The 24,376-nt window shown below is 45.7% G+C and overlaps 1 protein-coding gene across 2 annotated transcripts in view; it reads right to left on the reverse strand.

Annotated features, from left to right (window-relative positions):
- The window catches only part of LOC142582925 (protein turtle homolog B-like), a 343,110-nt gene that overhangs the window by 69,011 nt on the left and 249,723 nt on the right, over positions 1–24,376 (reverse strand). For both annotated transcript variants that reach the window (XM_075693060.1, XM_075693059.1), the window contains exons 3-5: positions 20,388–20,498; positions 14,633–14,839; positions 4,519–4,839 (exon numbers count right to left, since the gene is read on the reverse strand). In XM_075693060.1, coding sequence (XP_075549175.1) covers positions 4,519–4,839; positions 14,633–14,839; positions 20,388–20,498 — 639 coding nt within the window. The remainder of the gene's footprint in view (positions 1–4,518; positions 4,840–14,632; positions 14,840–20,387; positions 20,499–24,376) is intronic.

Raw genomic sequence — 24,376 nt, forward strand, 5'->3', positions numbered from 1 at the left:
GCCGTATTTCCATAATACTTAATTTTTTGGGACTCATGTGTAACATATCAATTTTGTCCCCTGTAGATGTACTATTATGTGCAATTCACAGAATTGTGATATCAATTTTCATTGCTGATTTACAGAGTTGTAAACTTAATTGTTTCGTTTTCTGAAAATTTTCGATTTTTGCCACTTTTAGTAAAATATTGACGACCTAAACCGAAACTTCGAAACAAACAGTCACTGGAATTTAAGTTTTTCTTTTAAATGCAACAAACCTAGTCAAATTTGGTGCAGTGGTTGCCGAGAAAGACGAATTCTCCTTCTACATGTATTTAGTAAGGAGCATCCCACCTAATGATTCCTCTTAAGGAGGAGGGCCACCTGCAACGTGAAACCCCCCTCCCCCCCCCCCCCCGAATGAAATTTCGGGCTGCGCCAATGATCACGGTGTCAAAATTAATCCGGAGTGCGCCACTACGGCGTGCCTCATAATCCGAGTGTGGTTTTGGCACGTACAGCCCCATTATCCAATTAAAGTTTAATACTTCTGCCACAATACGCTGTGCCATGTAAGGCAATGACAATGCTCAGCTTTCTCAGAGGTTATGAAGCATGGCGTACAAGAACACCTCAAGAAAACACCTCTCCCTGTGTGTTCTGTGTGCTACGCAGACAAAACGCAGTGGTGCACGCCTGGTAACGTTTAACATCAACTCACCACTGTGGTGCTAGAGTAAACGCTGAAGAAATTAAGATTTCGCCGTCAACATCACCACTAATTATCGTCAATCAAAGCCAACCAGTCCGGAAAGCTCCGCTTAATCGATTCCCAGAGTGCTCGGAATCTGCATAATTTATATTTTTGAATCTTTTGCTATTTGAGGTCCAGGATATTGAGTCCAGGCGGGTAGGACCGGCTGTTTCGGCTTTGTCATGTGTGCTTTCTCATGCTTAAAGATTGCACGCAATAAGCGTTGCACGCGCACGGAGAGTGTGACGCATGCGTCACCTGTCATATGGAAGGCATGAATCTTGCTATTTGATAATATTGCGGTAGGAGCTTCTGGCACGCTGCGACGCACGCTATCAGCACGTGCGATCGCTCGGGGTCACTCGTAATGTTCCTGCGGCGCTTGCGCACCAGCCATTACGACATCGTAGAGCGATAAAGCGTGGTATTGACGACACCAGACAGTTATGTTGCACGTTCGTTGCACACGCGCGGTGCTGTGTGCGTGCGAACGTTAACGTTTCGCACAGTGCGCATGAGCACGACGCATCGCGTGTGGAACACCATGCGCATGCGTGACTCGTCGCACACGTGTATCAGAATGTTGCCCACATAGATGGCCGTTGCGTGTCTCGCGTGCCACCCGATCACTTTCGTCGTGTTTGGGGAAGCGCGAAGCTTTCCCCTTTTCACAAAATGGTGATGTCAAAGGCAACCAGTAGCGGGCAGCTATACATTTTGGTTGATTGCGATTTGTCTTGTGTATACGTGCACTTAGATCCAGCTTACTGTAAATGAAGTACTTACTACTTCTTACACGAGTGCTCCCGTCAACTAAAAGCGTTGTTCTGACAGGCACTACCGCTCTCTGCAGAACGCTTGCACGCGGCGCACGGGGTAAGGAAGGTGTCATAAACGCAGAGCTAGACCATCTATTATTGGTAGCACGGAAGGGTGGCAGATTGAGACAGTTGATATTCCATTGCGTTCCAAAAGAACACAGCGCGAACCAGTAGCAACAGAATGGTATAACAACAGGTGTTGGAAGTTGGCGCTCGTCCCTGTCGGGCGTCGTCATGTTGTTATTGCTTCACACTATACGCCCTTGCAGTATATTGCCGACAAGTTAACCTGGGTAGCTTCTCACTAAAGACATTGAAAATTGTAGAGGATAGAGAGAGTTTCAGAGCGTCAAAAGCCTAAGCATTAAGAAAGAAGCAACAGAGACACGGTCTCTTCACGTCCTTGAGTGATTTAGTCGATAAGCAGATGTAGGAGAGCTAAGCTTCCGCATAAGATTCCACGAAAAGACCATTGCTCTCATCAAGAACCCAATCAAGCTGCTACAAAGCGGCTATTTGTTCCTTTCCTTGCAATCATTATGATGCTATAAAAATGAAAAATAAAGTCATTGAAATACTACGACATCTTTCTCAATCAATTACGCCAATTAGGAGAGTGTAGTTGAGAATTCGCGGTTCATATTTTCACATGTTCACTTGTCAGCACCGTAACTCTTATCTTAATATCTCTTCTAGTTTTTCTATGACACTTTTATGTATGGCAAATTGAGATTGATATTACACTAGGTGCCCTATAAAGTAAAACTATTCCAATGTGTTTTTATGCCCCTCTCCTGACGTCAAATTTGCGCTACCGCAAGCATCGCGCGGTCGCCGGCAAGGTTGTCTGAACAAACCAATGAAACGCTCTCCTCGTTCATAGGAGGCCACTTTTCTTTGCTTGAAAAACGAATAACACTGCCTACACTGAGCGGCTTGTCTTGTCTAATTGGCTCACAAGTGGCGAGGAGCACGATCAAGCGGAGAGGGATTCGATGGGGCCGAGCCACTGCACTGAAAATCGATAACCTGATGAAGAGGGTGGTGCCGGAGTTTGCGATTGGTCCGCTTTCCCTTACTTAGCTTGCAATAACCGGCCTGCAACGGAAGGTTAAGAATGACGCTAAAACGGATCCTTAGCAAAGAAGAGTTGGCAGAACGAGGTCGTAAAGGTGCCGAAAGTGCTCGAAAACGTTACACGGCCAAGCAAACAGTTTTATTACACGCAAATAAACCCATGCTCTCCGGCAGGCGTGAGAGCCGGTGCCTGAGTGATCGGCGGCATCAACCATTTATTCTTTTTGAAACGGGGCAGCCTGTAGCTATTCAGAAGAAAATTCAGTTTTGTTCGGCATATTAATCCATCTTTAACGCGTACACGCAACTTTGACGCGGTGAGTTTTCGCGGTTTCGCGGTTTTGTGACGTCGCGTGACAGGCTGGTGAAGTGCGTGCAGCCCGAAAACTTTTGATCAATAGCCAGGGGCTGATTGCGAAAAGGCGTCGAGTCAGAAATAACTATTTTTCTTTTGTTCCGTTAAATCATGCATAATCAGTGCTTACACGTCATATCACATGGGGAGCTGTCGCGGTTTTCGTAACGTCGCGTGACAGACAGGGGAAGTGGGAGTGGTCCAAAAAGTTTATGATCAATCGCGGAGGGCTGATGGCAGAATTGGAACAGAAAAGTTTGGAGTAGTTTTACGTTATAGCGCCTTCGATTACTTCCGCCACGGTGGCTCAGCGGCGATGGCGCTGCGCGCTGCTAAGCACGAGATCGCGAAATCAAATCCCGGCCGCGGCGGCCGCATTTCGATGCGGGCTAAACGCAAAAACGCCCCTGTCCCGTGCATTGGTGGAACGTTAAAGACTCCCTGGTGGTCAAAATCAATTCGGAGTCCCCTTCTGCGGCGTGACTCATAATCAAGTCGTGGTTTTCGCAGGTAAAATCCTAAAAGTCAATTCAATTCAAGGCTAGGTTACGTTCGTTATACCGAAAGAAACCTGGTATTGACAAGCCAGCGTTTTCAAATTGCTCACTCTAATATGTCTTTAAGTATACTGCAGTAAACATGAGTTTGTTATAGGCATAACAATTAATGACTGGCCTGAGGCCATTCGCTGGGTATTTATGGCGGTTAAGTTTATTGCGAAAGTCGAGACGTTATACGGTTAAGCGCCGTTTTTCTAGGCGAAATGGGGTTGAGAAGTGAACGTCTCAATCGCCAACACATTCTGCTGCCTTCCACATCACTGCATGATTTCCCCGCGACAACGAAATTAAAGTGAGGGCTACTTGGCTTCTTAATCATTGGCGAGCGGAGAAATCGCGACTGATCTGCTTATAGAGAACGTCTGAGCAATTAGGATTTGCCGTGCTGCGGAATGGAAGTTCAAATATGTGCCAACGCTGACATGACACAGGCATACTTCACCGCGCCCGTATAGTCTTTTCCCGTACTTTGTACGCGGACGCTGACCTTTCTACCGCACTGATTGAAAACAACCGCGGAAACTTGTTACGCTAGAGATGCTAATCAAGACGCCTGGCCTAGACATGGACTAACGCACTCGTCTATAGCTTCATTTACATTAAGTCGGAGCGAGAGGGAGGGTCGGAATTCTCGGTCACCCAAACTGACCCGACTGCGTTTACACGCACCTTGCCGAGCGGGTTGGGAGAGTCAACTTACGCTTTAGAGGCAGATTAACTGAATCCGCCTCGACGCTCGCTCGGTCCGACTTGCTAGCGTTTTCTCGAATCCGACAAGCCAACTCGACCCAACTTTGTCGGGTTAAGGACCCCGTCTCCAATCCCATGGTCCTGGAGTGAGGTAGTGAACCCCCAAAAGTTGTTATCCCTTTCTCTTTGAGTACACATGTTTTTCATGTAGCCTTTAGAAACCTGTTGACATATTTCCCCTATAGTGTGGATATGAGAAGACGGCTGGGCTATACTCACAGTAAACTTCGAGTTTCCAGCCTTCCTCGAGCGCGCTTCCGGGTATGGCCTTGTTCTCGGCTCGACACGACAGGATGCGATTGTTGTCGTCCACCGTGGGGGTGAAAAGCAAGACCGAGGTGCTGGCGCTGAGTCCTCCGCCGCCACCTGCGGAGCCCGCGGCGTCCTCAGAGTCCCTCGCAGAGCGGATCTGCTGGCCGCCCTTCCACCAAGTGAGCGTGGCCGGAGGCCGCGAGCCACTGGATGAGCACACGAGCTCCACTTCCTTGTTGGCCGACAGGGGACGCTCGGGAGGCTGAATAGTGACGTCCAGAGGCTTCACTGCAAAGGAAGGAAAGGGGCAACGCACACGTAAGACGTCCTGTGCGGCAAGTAGAGAAACGGCTCTCCATCCGGCTTCCTATCCGATTTTATCTGGGCAGATATCAACAATTTCTCTCACTTGCAAACCGAGCCCAGAATAGAACGTCGGGTGAGAAAGCGTTTAGGAGGAGGAACTGACACTGTATTGGGCCATATATAACTAGGCGAAAAGTGTACACAGATGAATATCGGACATTAGCCCCATTCGGAATACAGGCATACTTGGAAATGCGTCTGTTTGTACACGTTTGTCAACAGTTTGGTATATACGTATTTGGATTTCTTATTCTGTTATTTAAACTCTAGCGCTGCCGTTGGGGGGCATCCACAGCACTGATGGGAACGCACAAATCCATGAAATATATTTGCTTCAATGCAAATTCCTGATCAAGGCACTCATATTTATTTAAATTCCGAGCAAACCTTGTTTTATACGTGGTCTCACCTTCACCTTAGCACCTACACGTCGATATGGGGAAGTGAACTAGAGAGAAAAGAAGTGCCTAGCCAATTACGCCTGCTATACAAGCTGTCGCGGATCTAAGTTCGGGAACTCAATTCTTTCGCCGTCATATACTTTAAGAGCGTTCTTGTGACTTTCTGGGCTGAAGAGCTGTGAGGCTAGGGTCCCTGTACCTTTGTTTCTACAAAAGGCCAATTGTTCAGCCTACTCAAACCACAGGGGGATTGTCTGGCGGGGTTTATCGAAGCGGGAACAGTGGCAAATAAAACGGTAGATAGCCTCTTCACGTCTGTGCTTAACTTAATGCACATGAGTACTGCAGCCACCCCACTGCGATAGTTGTATGAGTTAGTGAATAATGTTCCGACCCACCGCAGGCACATCCCTGCTGCAGCGTCGTCATGTCACGGTTAGAATGACACGCCTGAAGCCTTGCGCGTTACCATAAAATGTAGGAGTAAGAAAGGAAACAAAAGAGTGCTTCCATTCCACCCTGTGAAAGTGGATGTAAAGCGAAACTGTTGCCGACGTCAGACAAGCACCACCATCACAAGCGACGTGCGTCACGAGCGCCCTCACGTGTTCGGAAGCGCAACATACATAGTCATTCTTATAGGCCCTCCAACAAGCGCAAGTTCCTCACTGAGGTAATTGTTCAGCATAGCATTAAAGCTTGTATGTTTGTCTCTCTTACTCAAGTAACTGAATTTTCCGAAGTACATTCCGTGAGACTATTTGTAAAGTTCCGCAGTAGTTGCTTATTGTCTATGGTGTTGGGCTGCTATGCACGAGGTCGCGGGATCAAATCCCGGCCACGGCGGCCGCATTTAGATGAGGGGTAAGTGAGATAACACCCTTGTGCGTACATTTAGGTGCATGTTAAAATACCTCAGGGGTTCGAAATTATTCCAGTATATCTTACTATGGCGTGCCTCATGATCAGATCGTTTGGCACGTAAAACCCCATGATTTAATTTATTTAATTCGTAAAGTACGATTTGCTGAAGACATGATAGCATCGGACTGTAAATAGAATATACGAGAAAAAGATATTTCTGTTACGCGGAAACTCAAAGACAACGCCCTTTTCCAGCGGACGTTTGAGGGCCGTCTGAGTGGCCGCGGCCGCTAGGTGACTGTACTGCTTTTGGATAGTGTTTGCCATAATTTCGATTACGGACGCAGCACACGCTGTGCGACAAGTGCAGCCGGCAGAGCACCCACGCATTAAGGACAGGCACGTTGTGCGCACACGTACTTGACGCATCCCTTTTGATGACGTAACGTGATTACGTCCTCACGTCAAACGTCGCTGATGAGTGATCACACCAAACATCGCTTGATGACATCATTGCGTCAATCATTACGTTACGTGATAACGGCATCGTCCCGTGACGATATTGCCTGATGATGTCATGTGATGACGGCGTCCCGTCAAACGCGACGTCACGCAATGACGTCATTGTCAAGTGATGATGTCAACTAATGTCGTCCTTCCGCTTCCTTGCACTGTCTCTGGGATCGGCACAAATTTTGTGTGAGCACCGCGCGCGCGGACACGAAAAATTCCAGCCAACTGGAAGCTAACAGCTTCACTGTAAAACAGTTGCGTGGTACACTGCGGTCGCATTGATTTTTATCGAGCAGAAATGGCAGTCTGCGTCACAGGTTAGGCAGCACAGCGGCTGATCACGAGTTCAATATTGTTATGTTTAGCGGTACTCTTAAAAGACGGCTGATAACATCAAGTAAAAAGGAAACAGATCTTCAGAAAAAAAAAACAAATATCTATAAAGTTCGGTCCGTGTTCGTGTCATGCCGCCAGGGTGCAATAATTTATTTTATTTTATTTGTTCTCTCACGAAGTGGCAGCAGAAGGGCTCAGTTGTGGTAAAGAAAAAAAAATAGTAGAGGCGCTTGGTCCCGAAGACGCTATAGTTAGCAACAGCAGCCCACCAAGCCTTGGAGTAGGCGCGCGATACCGCGGGAGGCAAGAAGCAAAAAAGAAAAAAAAAAGGAGAAACGCACGGTACGTTGGTCCAGCAGTGTGGGCCAGCGTTGTCCAGTCTAGACACGTCAGGGCAATTCTCGAAATGCTGAGCACGCGCGCACCATTGTTTGGTTTTCTGGGCGGGAGGGGGAAGCTGTATTTAACGCCGCGCGGCCCCCCAAAACTACCATCTTCGACATTAGCCATTTAGCCTTTGTTCTTCTTCTCGGCATTTATCTTGTTGTCGCAGGCTCGCGGCTGTGCACATGACAGCGGCCTCTGTTTAGCGCATGCCTCGTTACAGAAACGGCGCTCAATTACTGCGCCGTTACGCCGGCTCCTCAAAGTGGCTGCTGCTCCCCTCTTGTTGACCGAGAACACACATACGCGCAGCAGCAGAAGCCAACGGCCCGAACACTTCTGAAGCAAAAGCGATGGGAGCTAGGTGTGGGCGTAGTTTAGATGAAGCGCTAGTAGTAGGAGGAGAAACGGGGTGAGCACAGGCAGGCTTTTGTATTGCAGGAACGGTAGCGGCGATCGTGACAGTAGAAAGAGAAAGCACCGCTGTGGAGCGCGTCTCGGCTCGGGCACCGTCATGTCACGTCCGAAAGATAGCACGCCGTACATAACCTTCGGCAATCGTTCGCGCTGCAAATTGCACCGTTCCTTTCCGTGTACGTACCACCACCTATACGCTTCGTTCCCAAACATTCTCATATCTTGTCAACGCGAGCTGTGTGCTCTACAGGGTTCCGGCACTGCTGCTGTTCAAAGCGGGTGAGTAATGGTCGCGCAGCGGCAGCGCAATTTGTTTGGGCTTTTAGAAGTGAGAAAGAAGCGGGCGCTAAGGGGTCGGGCTTCCTTCCATACGGACGCCGTTATCCAATTGTCCATCGCTTGTTTTATTGCCCCATGTTTTTCGCCACTAGCACTTGCCTGAAGGAGGCCCGACGATTAATTAGATTCCCGCGCCTCCTCGTCGCCTTGCGCGAATTGGGCTCGGTTATTTTTTTTTATTCCTCTTGTACTCATTATTTAGATCGTCGCAAACAGTCAAAACATATGGCATAGGCGGAAGAAGAAACTAAACCCCTATCAAAATAAAGGCGTTGTAGTACTCTTCACTGTCGCAAAAAATAAAAAAGAACTATAAGAAGCCGCAACGGAACATCCAGGGGTTTGTATTACCTTCAGAGTAAATTAAGTAGTGGAGTATACGACAATCTTTTCGTGAGAATAAAGGTACAAACACGGCCAGGTTCCAAGCGCTTGGCAAGAAATTGTTAATAGAGAGTTTTAGAACAGGGCCCGCAATAGTTTGGGGCCTCAAAGAGCTTTGCGGGTGTTAGCGTTGGGGCACGCAGGAGTGAAGAGATTTAGAATAGGGCTTTGCGTTTGCGGATAGCGTCTTGCGCTGACAGCGCCACTACGGCGTCAAACAAAAGCTATTGGAAATAATTAAACCAAATGTACCAGTTTATGATAGGAATAGTAATGTCGACTTGCGTGTACTCGCGTTTAATTAAATTTAAAGGTTATTCTGTAAGCAGCAAACAAATAGTTGCGCTTAGTTTTGAGCAGACCAACTTTACGTGCCTTCATCAGCCAAGTTTAGCCGTGTTAGGCCTATGAGGCATAAAATCCACAATCGAATTCGGAATCAGCGGCGTCTAATGAATCAATCTTCATAACACACGCTAGTTCAGAGAAAGCGATAACCGCAGTCACTTCTCCTAGCTTGCGAACTTCACGCGTTACCACGAATCGAACTCAGTTTCGTGCTAGGTTAGAGCCGTCGCTTCGATAGGTGCCGCCATGTTTGCTGACGCAAAGCTTTTGGGGCCGCTATTTGGGCTCCCGCTAAATCGGTCAAATAGCGTTCCCAACGCAAAACCCAAACGCAGTTTCCATCTCGCGCATGCGCAGTGGCTTCGGCGCTATTTCTTCGGGGCCCCAAAGCGGTTGGGGCCCCTATTCTAAAACTCTCTCATGCCGCCACTGTCAACCCAGCGAAATATTAAATTGCACAAGGTGCATGCTAAAAAACTGAATGAGAAGCAGAGTAGCATCCAACAGCTAACATGATCTTGCACACGTTATCGTTTATGCAATTAGACATTCATGGTTACCCTTGATAACTGTATCACGAAGCACAGGAATCGAGCCACGAATGATCACCGAGCTTTGGATCGCGCCTCGATTTCGTAAGATCTTTCTTTTTCGTGTGCAGGGAGGTTGTACCAGATATAATCGAGAGCCTTAAGATTTGACAAGTCGATGAAACAGGTGGACACGTAAAAAATAGTTTGTTGTGCAAAAGTCTAAGATTAGCTATGCCATTGAGCCCTTGCACCGTTCATATAAATGATCTTGTACGGATGACTAGAAGCTCACCTAAGCGTTCCTTCACCTTTATGCTTTCGTGTTTCTCCAGAGCTCATTAAAGCTTCACTGCGAAGGCTCATTTTCCTCGCGCAAACTGAGTTAGACTCGGAGCTGGAGAATAGATAAGCGAAAAAAAAGGAAATCTTCGGAGAAAACGAATGGTAATGCGACGGCATTTTCGCAGCCCTATTCTTCAACCGGAAGCGAGCTAGATTTTGCTGTTCATGCGATCACCTGCACAAACGACTTCGACGCATTTGCTTTCGCGTGGCTAATGATGGGTGTAATGAGGGCAAGCCTCATTAGCAGGTTGAGCGCAATTTCGATTTATCGCACATCGTTTGCCGCACCCTGTTCACTTGTCCATAATCTCTCCCCTATATTTTTTATCTCTCCTAATCTTCCCCGTTTCTCTATACTCAGTTTGATTTCCAGAAATCACTTAGTTGAATTGAATTGTAAATCACGGTGATACAGCTATTAACTGCAAAGAAAAAGAAGAAAGACAGGGAGGTCAGCCAGAATTACAATTACGACTGGCTACCCTACACAGGGGGAGCATAAGCAGATGCAAACATGAAAGCTAAAGGATAGTGAGATAAGATGAATATACAAGCACATGCACAACACAAGTCAGTTAAAGCAGGCCACCTTTACAGCTGTTTGCAAAATTCCGTTCACCTTCAGAAGCATAGTAGCATCTTCATTGTTATCTACTGTAAAGACGGGTGAGCTCGGTATTTGGATACAGACTCGATTCCCAATTAGACCAACCATCAAGACAATTTCGTACAGACGAGGGCGACGATGTTTGTACCCAGTAAGAAAAGTTGTCCCATAGAACCTGATCAGAACACGTGTCGTTGTTGAGCCAGGCAAGAAAGTTGTAATATTTCCGTGGTTACTTCTTGCTTTCGCGCACAGATGAGTAACATGCGAAAAATGCAGGCGGCTAATTTGGAACTTAGGTTAAATTGCATTCTTATTTTAGAGCTTGCAGCCGTTCTAAGAAAAAGAGAGAGAGAGAGAAAAAAGAAAGAAAGACAGGGAGGTTAAAGAAATCGCATGTGGTCGATAGGCGTTCAATATTATTGGAAATGTCAAAGAGAGCTTACAGGTTGGTGTTTTAAAAATTGGAATGGCTCAGAGGAAATACGGATACCGCTGTGAACGAGAAGCCATATTATGAGTGTTCGGGATAAAAGGTACATATAATACAAGTTTCTCAGGCGAATCAACAAATTCTGCTGATAATCATTAAGTAAGCTGTTGCATCTTGAACACCACCGAGAAAGAGGCTTGGCTGCGCACGATATCGCTCAGTGCAGGTCACCATAAAAGCATTCTTTTGCCACTCGACGAAAAAGAAATTGAATAAAGCTTAGAAAATTTAAGCCTCTTCAAATTCAATGTATATTTAAAATCAATATTCTAAAACTTCTGCGAAGGCATCCGTGGGTTGCCGGAGAAGGAGGTCACTTCAACAGATGCCTGAAAAGATTAGGCGGAACCGACAAAAAGAGCACCTATATAGATTTCACTTCAGCGAACTCTCAACTTTCGTGTGACCCAATTTCTTCTTTTTTTTTTTCACCCTCACTTGCTGCCTATTGCGTCCTGCTTTTAGTGCCCCTATGGGAAACGTAGTGGGACCGCTTATGGGCGCTGCGGTGAACGTTACATTTTGCGATCACCGAATGATACTTTTCACTTCTTGGAAAGTGTATGGTACTGCTTCTTCATACATTCCTGCTTTCTTCCTAGGTTTCAACTCTGTTTTTTTTTTAATCTTCTGCTTCTCGTGTTATTTTTTTCTGCCTTTTTCCACAGATGTATATAAGGAGACCATCTCTAGGTCACGAACGAGTTTTAGAAGTGTTGTGAGGCCTTTTTCTACCACTTTATTGCCTCTACATTTTTCTTGTGATACCTTTATTTTTATTTTCCTTACCTTTTTTAACTCATGTTTGCGACCCTCCCGCTTTCTTGGCGTTTTGCTGTTAGAAACTAAAGCAGCGGCCTTTCTATCACGTCACTGTTGAGCTTTTACCACCCAGACTGTCTTCCTTGTCTCTGTTTTGCAGTTAGCGCAGGAAAAAGTATGAACAGCAGCAAACTAGCGAAAATCGGTAACCTCACCGAACTGTTTAACTACCTTTGTTGGTTACATCAATGCAGATTTCCTTTTTTTTCTTGCTTTCTAACTCTTGTATATAATAATGACTCCGACATACCTTCCTTTTCTTTCCTCGCGTCTTCTTTCTTTTTTGTCTTTTTCTAGCGAAGGTGCTTTTGTACTGCTAGTTGGTGTTGGTCTAAATTGTGGGTGTTGCGTGTTTTAGCTGTAAGATACCACCACTTTTACGGCATGTACCGCTCAGTTAGGTTCCCCCCAGCACAGACGAATCACCTGCTTTCCGCATATTTGGTGCCGCAATAGCGCAACAGCCAACCAGGGCCCAATCAGAAGCCCACAGAACACATAAACAGGTACTAACTACATCTAGATTGTGGCGAAAAACTCCGAAATGTTTAGTTAACCACAATAGTAATAATAATTAAATGGCTGCGAAATACCCACGCCTTGCGCTGGCATTAGTATATCGTTTCCATGTTCCATCTTAATACCTTGTCTCTTTTTGTATTGCCTTGCATTCTGCCCCGCTCTTGTTTACCTACATTGTATCTTTATTACAATATTCAAAGTGTATAGGTACACTCAGACCAGAATTTTATTAACATGCTGGTGTTTCGTCACAGGTTATTTTAGTTGCTTTGTGTATCTAGATTTTTTTAGCACTGTGTCCCAAAAGAGTTATTCGTATTTGTTCTAGCATATGTTGTCTACACGCTGTAACAAACATGGGAAGTGGAGCTGGTCAGGCCGCTTCTTATTCCTCAGCCCACGTTGTGCTTGTCATGTAGGTGTTGTGGGAAAATAATCTCAAATTCGAGCTCAAGTATAAAGCAGCCATTGCTTCATGGAGGTGTTATACTAGATGCTCTTTCAAGACGGCGGAGGTTGGGCGTATCGTTCTTGCATTCACTAGCAGCCGATAAATGCATGTCTCTTCGTACTAGCAATCAAATGAATGATACAGTACGTTCACAATTCCCCGCATCCCGGTCCTGCCTGAGTGCTTTCCTGTTAAATTAGCTTCTGCACAGCTGAAAATCACATTTGCCTACCCTGTTCTTCATTTTGCATGCACCACGAATAATGTTTTTTTTTTCTCACAGCAAATAATAAATCATTTCAGGACTTGAATGTCTCCAATCGCACAGCGATGCCCAAAGTTCTCATTTCAACGTTTTCTTGAATCCACAATTTTTTTTTCTTTTTCTGAAATTCGTGCACGCTGTTAAGAACGACCAGCTGCAGTGCAAGTTTTGCCAACCAGTTGCGACTGTGGAGGCAACATTCCGGGAGCGTCGCCGCCAACCTCTAGCCACGGCGTGACTAAGTCGACTTTGTGTCGGTAACAATACGCGCATCCTCCACTCTGCGTCGCTTCAGCTAGGATGCGTTGTGACTGAAGGAGTTCGACGAAGCAGGCTTTGTGCGCAACACGACAACGCGGACCTGATCTCCTACGGGCGGGGGAGTTGCCGCGGGAACGCCGACGGAGGCTCCTTCCCACGCACCGACCAAGACGCAAGCCAACGCGCTACCCGGAACGGCTCCGAGTTTTACGAAATTCGTGTGGTGTCGGTTTCGGACCGTGAACACGTGTGTGTGTGCATGTGTGTGTGTAAAACATCCTGCGGAGAGGCGGCTAGTTTGCGATGACTAAACGAACGTTCGCGTCACCTTGTATCGCGGGAGGACCGAGTGTTTAAAAACTGCTGTTGTGCGGATGCTCTACACACTTTTCTTAAGCAGTTATGTTGGACTGAGACCCTCTCTCTAAAGCAGTCATGTTAGACTGATGTACTTTCTCAAGCAGTCATGTTAGACTGATATAAATACTGTAAATAAACCCACATTCCTCGTTCTCGATGAGAAGCAGTACTTCCCTTCATCAACGTCCTCAGCGTGGATAAGTTGGACGACGGCATGGGCCAGCTACCTTCGAATTCATGCCGAACTCAGATCTTGACAACGGATCACGAGTGATGGGGTTGAGCCCCTAATCCTGACAACGCCAAATGTTCAACGAAACAATATGTTGAATTTCCATTAGAGCCCGCCGAGGGGGCTTCAGTGGCTGTGAAGCTGCTGAGCAGGAGGTTGGAGGTTTGATTCTGTAGCCACGCGGCAAGAACCTTCGTGTACCGCGCTTTAGAGTGAACGTAAAAATAAGCCGACATGGTCGAAATCATAACGGAGTCCCTCCCTACGGCGTCCCTTATAACCGTCTGTGCAGTTCTGGACATTAAATTTCAGCATTTACCTTTTTTTACTTCATTTCCACTATGTTTCTGCGACTGGGATGTGGCAAGATGGAGGGACGATGCGCTGTGGTACGCTGTCATTAAAATTTGAGGCAACTTACATAGTTATGTTTATGCTATGTTCAAAAGAAAATTTTCTAACTCTTAAAATGACACGCGGAAGAGCTTTCTCCAACTTCTCTCACAAACGCACTAGTGCCAGCTCCTTGTCAACTAGCGCGTGTGAAACAACTCGCCGTCAGTCACAATTCAATCGCGATTTCCAGCCATAAGCGCACCCTTGTTGGTCGCCGCCATCTGTTCCCGTTATGGACGCACGAATTTCATCGTCCATTCCGCTTCAGCTACGAGTAGTTGGGAAACCAAGTCCGCTCGGGCGGCTGCTCCATCGCTAACAATGACAAAGGACGATGGTTCACGCTATAGTGCTCTCGTGTGAAACTGCCCGCAGAAAGTTCCTGCTTATGGGCGTCCTTTCTAACTGCCTCGCGAGACGAACAGCAGGAAAGCGCACTTACGGTTCAGGTCGAGCGTGATGGAAACCGAGGCCGGTATGGTGATGTTGTTGTTGGCCGCCTGGCAAGTGAACGTGGCGAGCAGGTCGTTGCGCGTGATGGCTGCCACCTCGAGCTTGTTCTTGACCAGCGAGCCGTCCGGCGAGAAGAAGTAGGACTCGTCCAGCTGAGCGTAATCCTTCCACCAGGTAACGGCCGGCCGAGGCTTGCCTGCAATGCAACGAAGCAACTGGTGGAGGCCAGTCATGATTTAACAGGTGTGTTTTCTTTGTTGTGGCCTTTAATGTATGGCAACGTACCCACGAGGGGGAATCGGCGGAGGTTAGTAATGGAAACATAGCGCGATGCCTTCCTTCCCGCTAACTTAATGGTTGGTATGACGCATATGAAATAAATACTGGAAAAGTAATTGAGAAGTGCTCGTGCCAATTTTGATGAAACTGCCAAATAACTAAAACTATAGAAAATAAAATGTATGTTAACAATACGGAAAAATGGGGTTTAATTTATCAACTTCCCTTGTAGAAACGATGCAATCATGCACAAACTGACATACTACTTTTAGTACATGACCCCGGGTGCTCGCACCAAAGTTAAAATATAAATTCCAGGAAGACTAAGGCCAATACGCGAAAGGGTCACTCTAAGTTTATTTGATTTTCTGAGTTTTATATTGGGCAACAGAGGAGAGAACGTACGCTTGTCACTCTTTTTTTTTTTCACCTTTTTTTACTGCGTCGGTCGGGAAATGCATTTGCTGGGAGCTTCCACTTCGTGCGAGAAGCGTTCTTTCGGATGGCTGAGGCGAAATAAAAAGGAGTGGTTGATCACTCTTACAAGTTTCAAAGCGCTTCTGTGTCTGAACGTCCAAAGACGCATAGACACCCGAGCCGTATGCTTTAACGCTTATTATTGTTTTTCTCGTTTACCTGACTGAAGTGTTCTGGCTTGCAAAGGTACGCAAAGAACGGTTCAACAGATTATTTTGACCCGTTCAAAGCACCTTTTCAGGTGTTTCTCGAAAACCTGTTTGTGCCACGGTTGTACGTGTCACTTCTAGAATCGCTTCTAGTCAGGTATGTTAACCAAACCCTTCGCACTTACATAGTTCTAAGTGGTTTTCGTGTGCAAAGTTTCTGCTCGAAAGAGAAAAAATACGCATATAAAAGGAAAACAACACATACAAAACGTGTAAAACGTGCCGATTTTAGTCCCCAACGTTGCTTTCATTGCGTTCAAGGCGCGTTCTCAACTTCAGGTTCAGATCAACGGTACTTTCCAGCATCATCAGGCTTACCCAGTTCGTTTGCAAGATAATGTTTAGTCTGGAAAAGTGCGTGCTGGTGCGAGGTTAATCAGGCGCGTTGCTTTCCTGACGTACTTTGACAACCTGCATCACGCACATACCAGGCGGTTTTCACACTCCTTGTATTCCTTATATATTAACAATGTGCAAGCATTTCCTTTAGAGAACAAATGCACGAAATAGGGACATTGCTGACCACTTTGCTGTTTAGGGTCTGTTCCAAGCCGACGACTACGCGAACGCACGCAATCCCTAGTATTACGACCATGTTGCACATTCAGAATTTGTTTCAACCTGTTCACATAGTGTGAGAGGTGCTTGGGAGACAACCGTAAGAGGTTTTTTTTTTTGTGAAGATACATACTCTGGATAGGAGGCTATTATCTCTAGATAAAATCCTGGGTGTATGGTCATCAGAATACCCGCAACACAGTGCACCGCGTGCATTGTACAGTTTCTTGAAGAATTGGGAATATCTAAATGTTATTAAATGTTCTTATTGTAACTTTCCCGACGACGCTGTATTTGCTGAAGTGATTCATTTATTCCACAATTTCATGTATATGTGTTTTGCTTATTCACGCATAACTTATCGTGTTTCTGTGGTTCTTCTATATGTGTAGTGTGCGTTGTGTGCTCCACAAACGGTAGCCAACATGAACATTCGAACACTTGTGATCTGCTAAGAAACAATAGTCTTTTCTCCATTCTTTGTGTGACGACTGTTTTTTAGCTCATCTATGAATTAAGAGAACAGGGGCAGACGGCACCGTCTAACAGGCGCCAACATCTCATTCCATGAATTTACTAAAATTTACTAAAACAAGAACGCGTGCGAGTCTACTTGATCACACAGCTATAGTTTCAGTGGTTTACGATGGTGCGTGCGGGCCAGTTACACCAGTTACAGCATTAAGATCCTTCCTCTCTCTTTTAGAGTGGAGCCGTTAGAACCAAGCTGGATTTCTCCTGACGTCCGCAGATTCGCCGAGATGGGGGAGAGAGAGCTAAGATAGATTGAAAGCAGAGTGTAAAAATAGAATCACGCAGCATAGCGACGCGGCTAGGGTGGGTGGAGCCTAGCGGGGGAGAATGAACGGCACGGCGGGGACACAGGTGGTGTGACGTCATATCTCTCCGATAAAAAACCGTGCGCTCGCTTCGGCGCTCCCCTTTCGCGCAGTTGAAAAAAAATTATGCGTTGATCTGCTATCGCAAACACCGGAAACCAGCGGAACTGGGGAAGCCCAGTGAAAGTTATACTAAATGTGCGGTTTGGCACTACTTTACTGGCCTTCCCCCAGCTCCGCTGGTATCTGGTGCGTGCGATAGCAGAGCCACTCATACTTTTTTGTAATACGTTAGCATTCTTTGGTGAGCTATCCAGCCCTGTCACACGAAAGTCTGCGCGAGAATGCGTAATTTGCAATGTTAAGAGAGTTAATCGTTATGATAGCGTAAATGTAGATGATTGGTAGCTTTTAAGCGATAGGGAACAATTTAAAAATATAAAATAGAATACCCATAGATATACATAGGACTCCTTATAGAATGCACGCGTAAGCTCATAGTAGGGTTGAGCCAAATGAAATTTTGGGGTGCGTTAACTGGAAATTTGGGGGTGAGCCAACTTAAATTTGTGGGTGGACCAACTTGAAATTTGCAAGTGGGACAACTAGAAATTTGTAGAACTGAGATTAAATAGCGCGAATAAAACAAGGACCCGAGGAAACAGATACCACAGACAAGCGCTGTCTTTGGATGAAAGATTATGATGTTGCTGATTTGCAGATGTTTTTGCGACTGGTGTACACATGCCTATACTGAAAGAGGTATAAAATAGCTGGAGAATTTCAAATAAACTTTCAGTTGGCAGTCAGCGCTTGTCTGTGTTATTTGTTTCCTCGTGTCCTTGTTTTATTCGGGCTGTTTAACCTCAGTTCTAAATATGAACCAACTAGCCCTCGTCAAGACCTTACTAATTGAAATTTGTGGGTGGGCCAACTTGAAATGCGCGGTGGGCCAACTTAAATTATGGGTGGTCCAACTCAAAATTTGGGGGTGGGCCAACTTTAAATTTTGACATGGGACAAATTAAATTTGGGGTTGGGCCAACTTGAAATTTGAACGTGGTCCAACCTAAATTTGGGTGTAGGCCAACTTGAAATATCGTGGTAGGCCCACATAAATTTGGATATAGGCCTGCTTAAATTTGGGGTTGCGCCAACTTGAACTATGCATTCAAGTCAACCTAAAATTAGGAGTGGGTCAACTTGATGTTTGGGGGGAAGGGGAGTGGACCAACTGAAATTTGGGAGTGGGCCAAATTCTACTTCGGGGTGGATGTACTTGATATTTGTGGTTTGCAGAACAAAAATGCGGCGTTGGGCTAACCTGAAATTTGAGCTTGGGCCAACGTGACATTTTGGTGCGGCCCAGTGTCCAATTGAAGGCTGCTGAGCGTCCTTGGAGTTGCGACACCTCGCGGGCAAGTCGCTTCGCGTGTGGAGACGCTTGGCGCATTTTCATTGGGCCGTACCGATGCGCAGTCATAATGCAGGCAGCAGCTTGCGCGGACAAGGAAAGCGCGCATAACACGGACTTGCGAGGGCGACAGCGAGGGTGAAATGGCGTCGCGCCGATGCACTCTTCCCTCACGCAACGCCTCACGCGCTACTGCGGCAGCTGGCGTTCCCTTTCGGGCGCTCTGCTCCTTCGAAGTGCGCTCGTACCCGGCGTTCCGGCTCAATTGGTACAATTGCATTGAAGGGGCTGGATGCGGCGAGTGAGTCTGAGAAGTGTCTACTGAAGCCTAAGCATTCTTTTCCACCCGGAATGGTGATGGGTAGACGTGCATAAGCTAGGAAACGCAAGTAATCAAATCTAAGCAGAAACGAAGTCGCAGCCGAGCAAAAACATGTTTACGCATTAGTAGACGATTCTCAAAATTTCTGTAGCTTTTCTTTTAATATGCAAGCAGAAATTGATCGATTGCGTTTAACGCTCTGACGCTATGAGCGATGGTGCATCATAGGGCTTCGGAGTACTTTTCACCTCCTTGGGTTTTTTTTACGTGCCCTTAAACCAGGCTTTTAAAGGCTTTCTCTAATTACATTCTTTCTTTGCTCCTCCTCTTGAACCTAGTTACACGATTCAATGTAGTAGTGGCAGCAGAGACTCAAGCCTGCAGCGGAAGCAATAAAGATATTCAGAAAGATGATGTAAGGTCGTTTATCTAACTGGTCCCTTCATTTCCGTTGACCGCTTTTGGAATTAGAATGTAGCAGAATTCGCATTTGAAAAATTTTGTTTTCTCTGCTCACCAAAAATTATTTACTTCGCTAGTGAAAACACAAGTACTGGTACTGCCGATCTCTATGTGGGCTCATCAATTTTTGAAAACTTTACAGTTGCACCTAATCTTCGTTCTTGGGTGGTTGACTTGCCTGCGACCTAGGCTAATGGGCAAGAAATCAATTCGCTAAAGTCTAGGAATTGTGAAGCTCTAGAGAGAGGGAACGTGTTCCTAGTGTAGGAAAAATCTTTAGACATTAATTTTCTGATGTGCATTATCTGCTCTTTAGGTGTTACGAGAACATAAAAATAGGAAGAGGTGGAATTGGCCTGCACTTAAAGAAGTTAACGGCACCGTAACACAGGATTTTTTGGGCGCTTTCTTGTGCCACTTTTCAATAATTCGCTCCTTTCACTGACGTTTAGCAAAAGTTCCAGGATGGAGAGCAGAAAAATAATAAAGAAGAAAAGCGACCGCAATGTGAAAGCTCTTAAATAAGCCTCAAAGTACTGACATTGTACATGTGTTTGAACTTTACATTGTTTTCCAACCTCGAACTTAAGTGTGACATTACGGCCTCTACTCCTTTTTATTTTTAATTATTTTTTCATGTAAATTGGCACTTTTTGGTGTAGTTTTTGTCTTTAGAGTAGATCTGTCTGTCCGTTTATCTGTCTGTTTGTCACATCAGCAACGAAAGAAAAGAATGAAAGAAACAACACATTGCCTCTTATGGCATTAACTATGAAACATGTCAGTGAATTTATGTTGCGTCAGCTTGTTCATTTCTATGACAAGCGTCGAAAAACAACCGTGCAGTTACGCCTGTTAAAAAAAAAAACAAATAAAGAGAGAAAAATAAAGAGCAAGAAATCCACTTTTCCACACTACCTTTCGTGTTAAAGAAATTCGCTTAATTTTCGTCGGCACACCATCGACACCATCAGCAACCGAGCTGAAGCTGCAAATCATATGGCCTAGCACGTCCTTGGTGCCGCACTGTGACACTTACACCACGGCTCGGCGCCTGAACGTGCCATTTCTGCGCAGTTTCTGGCCCGAGATGGCGTCGCTTTCCTCGCCCTAACGAAAGCTCGCTCTAGCCAGGTAAGTGACCGCGGCGCGATCGTCTTCTCTTGCGAGGCCGCGACTCTTACCAACTTCCACTTGGCACGTCAGCGTGAGCGGGTCCCCTTCGTTGTACGGCCCCACCAGTCCCTGCAGCTGCTTTCCGTCTTCGTCCAAGATAACAGGATCGCCGGGAGGCACTGCGGCGGGGGAGAAAAGCGCTCGCTCATTATCTGCGCAGCGCAGAGCGCGGCCACAAGCAGCAGCCTCTCGCGTATAGTTAACGCAAGACAGCCGCTCGGGCTGTCGGCCAACAAAGCACCAGCGCACGCCACCGGCTCGTGGCTAAGCGCAATTAAGCGTTCTGAAAACTCTGTTTGCCGCGAACTCGAGCAGCTGCGGAGAGCGTCTCCTTCCCTTAGTCTCACCCACACAGGCCGCAGGATGCTCACTTGAGCAACGAATGATATCAAGGACAGTGTAAGTCTCCAGAGAAAGCGGTAAGTGAAGAGGAGAACTGCAAGTGAAGGAGTCACGACGCAAGGATGAAATATGCGGCTTTCCGCAGCCTGACGGCACGACGTGAACGATTGCGCAGATTCTGCCGGCCACCGCGAAAAGTGGAGCTGCGCTAGGAGGCACGGTTGAAAGTTTTGGTGAAGACGAGTGGCATTAAAGAATGCGGCCAGCGACTGGCGCTTTACGACTTAATTCCGACAGCCCGAGCGAAATAATAAGGTGGACTGTAGGGAAAACTGGAAGTCAGTTATATATACGAGAACGAAGAGTACAATAACGGATTTGAATGAGGTATGAAGCTCTCGTATATGAAAAGGGTACGGTGCTCTCCAAAGTATGGTTATTTCGGTCTCAATAAACGCACATGACAGGCGTTTGGTTTCGTTTAGGATTATAATGAACTCACATATTCGCAGGACATAACTTCTTTCTAACGTATCATCCTGCTATAGAACGCGGTAGAAAGACAGAGAGAGAGAGAGAGAGAGAGAGAGAGAGAGAGAGAGAGAGATAGAGAGAGAGAGAGAGACGAAATGTAGTGATGTACTTTACTCTACGTTAGCTAATTATACGCTCTTTCTTACGGCTATTTGAAGCATAGGAATCCTTTTCTGATCAAGTATAAGTTAGATGGGTAGCAAGCGAGTATAGTTTGAAGTATTGAATATGACGACAATACGCAAAATACAAGGAAGTGAGCACAATAGTACAACAGTATGTCAATGAGATTCTCAAGTCAGGAAACCCTAGAGAGCGTAACAAATTTCAGCTCCCAACCATAATTGTTGCCCTTACCATAAATTCGGCGTACACACGAGCCAGGAATGATAAAAAGGGCACACACTTGATGTGCAGGCGCACACATCAGTCACTCGGTCATACAGCTGACGGGGTAATCATATACAAACCACGTGTACATGATTATTTCATATAGAACATTTAACTATGATAGGTAAAAGGTTCTCAGTTCGAAAGCTACCGATCGGTATATGCTTCACAAATGCTGCTACAGCAAATAAGTGCTTTGCGACAACGCAGTTTTACCTCTCTAAATGTATATTCAAAAGGTACAAACTTTTATTTGCACCGCGGTAAAATGACATATCCATGGTCGCAGAAACCTCCCGCATATTTTATAACCCTTGCTTTTTTAGGTGTTGTCATCCAACTCCGACGAAAGAAAAGGTTCATCGCAATTGGTTGCAAAACGTTCTGTTCCTAAGGCCAGATTGAAAAAAAAAAATCCGAGGACACCTAAGCACTTCTTACGAGTTGAGAATGCGATAGCATCAATGTCCAACTGAAGGCCGCTGAGTGGTCATTCGAGTTACGAACTTCTCGCAGGCAAGCGAGCGCATTGAGACGCATGGCTTGGTTTAGGCCAGTGGCAAAAAAAAAAAAAAGAATGTCTGATGGTTGAAGGTACTGGTATACACCTGTCGAACAGTACATGACACACAAACTTATATTCAAAGTAAAAGAAAACGAAATTCAAGTTCAAGTCTTGCTGTCGATGCATGCAGCGCGTAAATGTTCATCGCATCACAACGGCATAATTCACTTTGTTTTCAAGTGCCTTGCCCAGTGGGCAAGACATTCGGCTTTTGAGCGCGGAGTCGTAGTTTCGAAACTCGCTACTGCCTATTTTTTGTACTTTCGAATTTATTCTGTTTCTTTATACATTAATTCGCTTATTGTGATTACCAAGGCGAAATTAAAGTGCACTGGAGAGCTTGCATGTACAAGGAATGGGCGGATAGTACCGGCTTGCGAAGGTGACGAGACGTCGTGGCGATGCCCTCTCCTATCACGCAGTACCTCGGCAGCACGTGTACCGTTTCGGCCGCTCTGCTCCGTCGAGACGTGCACATGGCGTGACGTCGCAGCCAATGGGAGTTTAGGTGCTGTTTCGGTGCTCCAGACAACAGACGCCGGCTTTTTCGCTCAATGGGCAAGTTGATGCTTTCGCATCAATAATTGCGGCCATAGCTGCGATTGAAACGCCGCAGCAGTGACATTCAGCACCGCTATGTTTGTCTCCCTTTCCGGATAAAAACTTCGTAATTAAGCGGAGCTTAAATTTCTCTGTGAATTTATATTTATTTTGCACTGACGCTGAATTTCAGCTTGCTTCACGCTGCTTACAATATTTTCTATCTACGTGCCCCGCTGTTTTAGTGGTTACGGCTCTCCGCTGGTAAGAATCATGCGGATGCCTGCAGTATGCAGTCGCGAGGGTCGAAGCGATGATAAGAGAGGAATGCGAGATGCGCTCAAAGAGTGTGTCTTTGTGCTTTTCATATGATTGAAGCCTCCTCTCTTTAATGCCTGTAGGATGACGTGTGGAGAAGTGCTGATGTGGGCTTGCAAGTCTTTAAAATCTGAAACATTGCGAGGATCCGTGTTTGGAGCAGGTATTTGTGTTATATTGACAGAGGGAAGGGACAGGCTTGTTTAGCGAATTTCGTTTAAGACGATTCATAAGCCGCTTCCTTGTAAGGAGCTCCACGCCCCCTACTTGCTTGATTTTTCGCGCAAGTCCTAGATCTCGTGCCGGTGGTCGTTTTTTATTTATAGCTGAATGACGGGCTAGTGAAGTATAGCACATTTTGACTTGACATGCATTCGTGATAGATATTGTTTTTTCTTTTGACTTGTTTCCTAGCCTACAACAGCTTCGTCAACTAAACCTCAGTTGTATGTCCAACATCTTTTTTGTCTGTATTTTTGTCTATTAACTTCCATTACCACTTGAAAACAAAGTGAATTATGCCATTGTGATGCGATGAACGTTTACATGCTGCATGCATCGACGGCAGGACTTGAACTGTATTTTGTTCTCTTTTACTTTGAATATGAGTTTGTGTGCCATGTACGGGTCGACAGGAGTATACCATACGTTCAACCATCAGACATAATTGGGATGCGCGTCATCTTTCGCTGATAGCATTAGTAGGAATATAAGTGTTTTAAACAACAGCTAAGTCAAGAGAAATTTTGTGAATTTTGTTTTGTTTAATGAATAGCCATGTTCTGTGCTGCCTTTTTCACTATTTTCTTTCTTTGATGATATGATTTTGTCAATCGCACTGAAAGTTGATTTCTCGCTCTGAAATACTAGAGAAGCGAGGCCCTCTTCACTGTAATTTTTGAGATGGGATATTCCTTGTAGGCATAAAAATTATCAAAGAAAAAATCTGAAGCTTGCTTTTCACATTCAACTGCAACATTCGGTCGCCCAAACTTAGTGATTCGTCTGTGCGTCAGCGTTAAGAATCGCGATGTCGGAGCTTGTGCCGGCACAAGCGGCCCTTGACCCACCGGAAACCTCGAGAATACCACTGTCACTATCTGTGCTAACTCAATACACTTGCCATTTGTTTTCTTTCTTTGTTCTCATATATGTTGTTTCTAATCGCTGAAAAAAAGATTACAAAAAAAAAAAAAAAAAAAACAGGAGAATGTGCTTGTAAAGTTATTTTTGTTCTTAACACACCTACCTAACAGAAAAGTACGCTTTACAGAAAGACTGTATTATGAAGAGCTGTTCATCTGGTGA

Source organism: Dermacentor variabilis, chromosome 5 (genome assembly GCF_050947875.1).
Source record: "Dermacentor variabilis isolate Ectoservices chromosome 5, ASM5094787v1, whole genome shotgun sequence".
Taxonomy (NCBI): Eukaryota; Metazoa; Arthropoda; class Arachnida; order Ixodida; family Ixodidae; genus Dermacentor; species Dermacentor variabilis.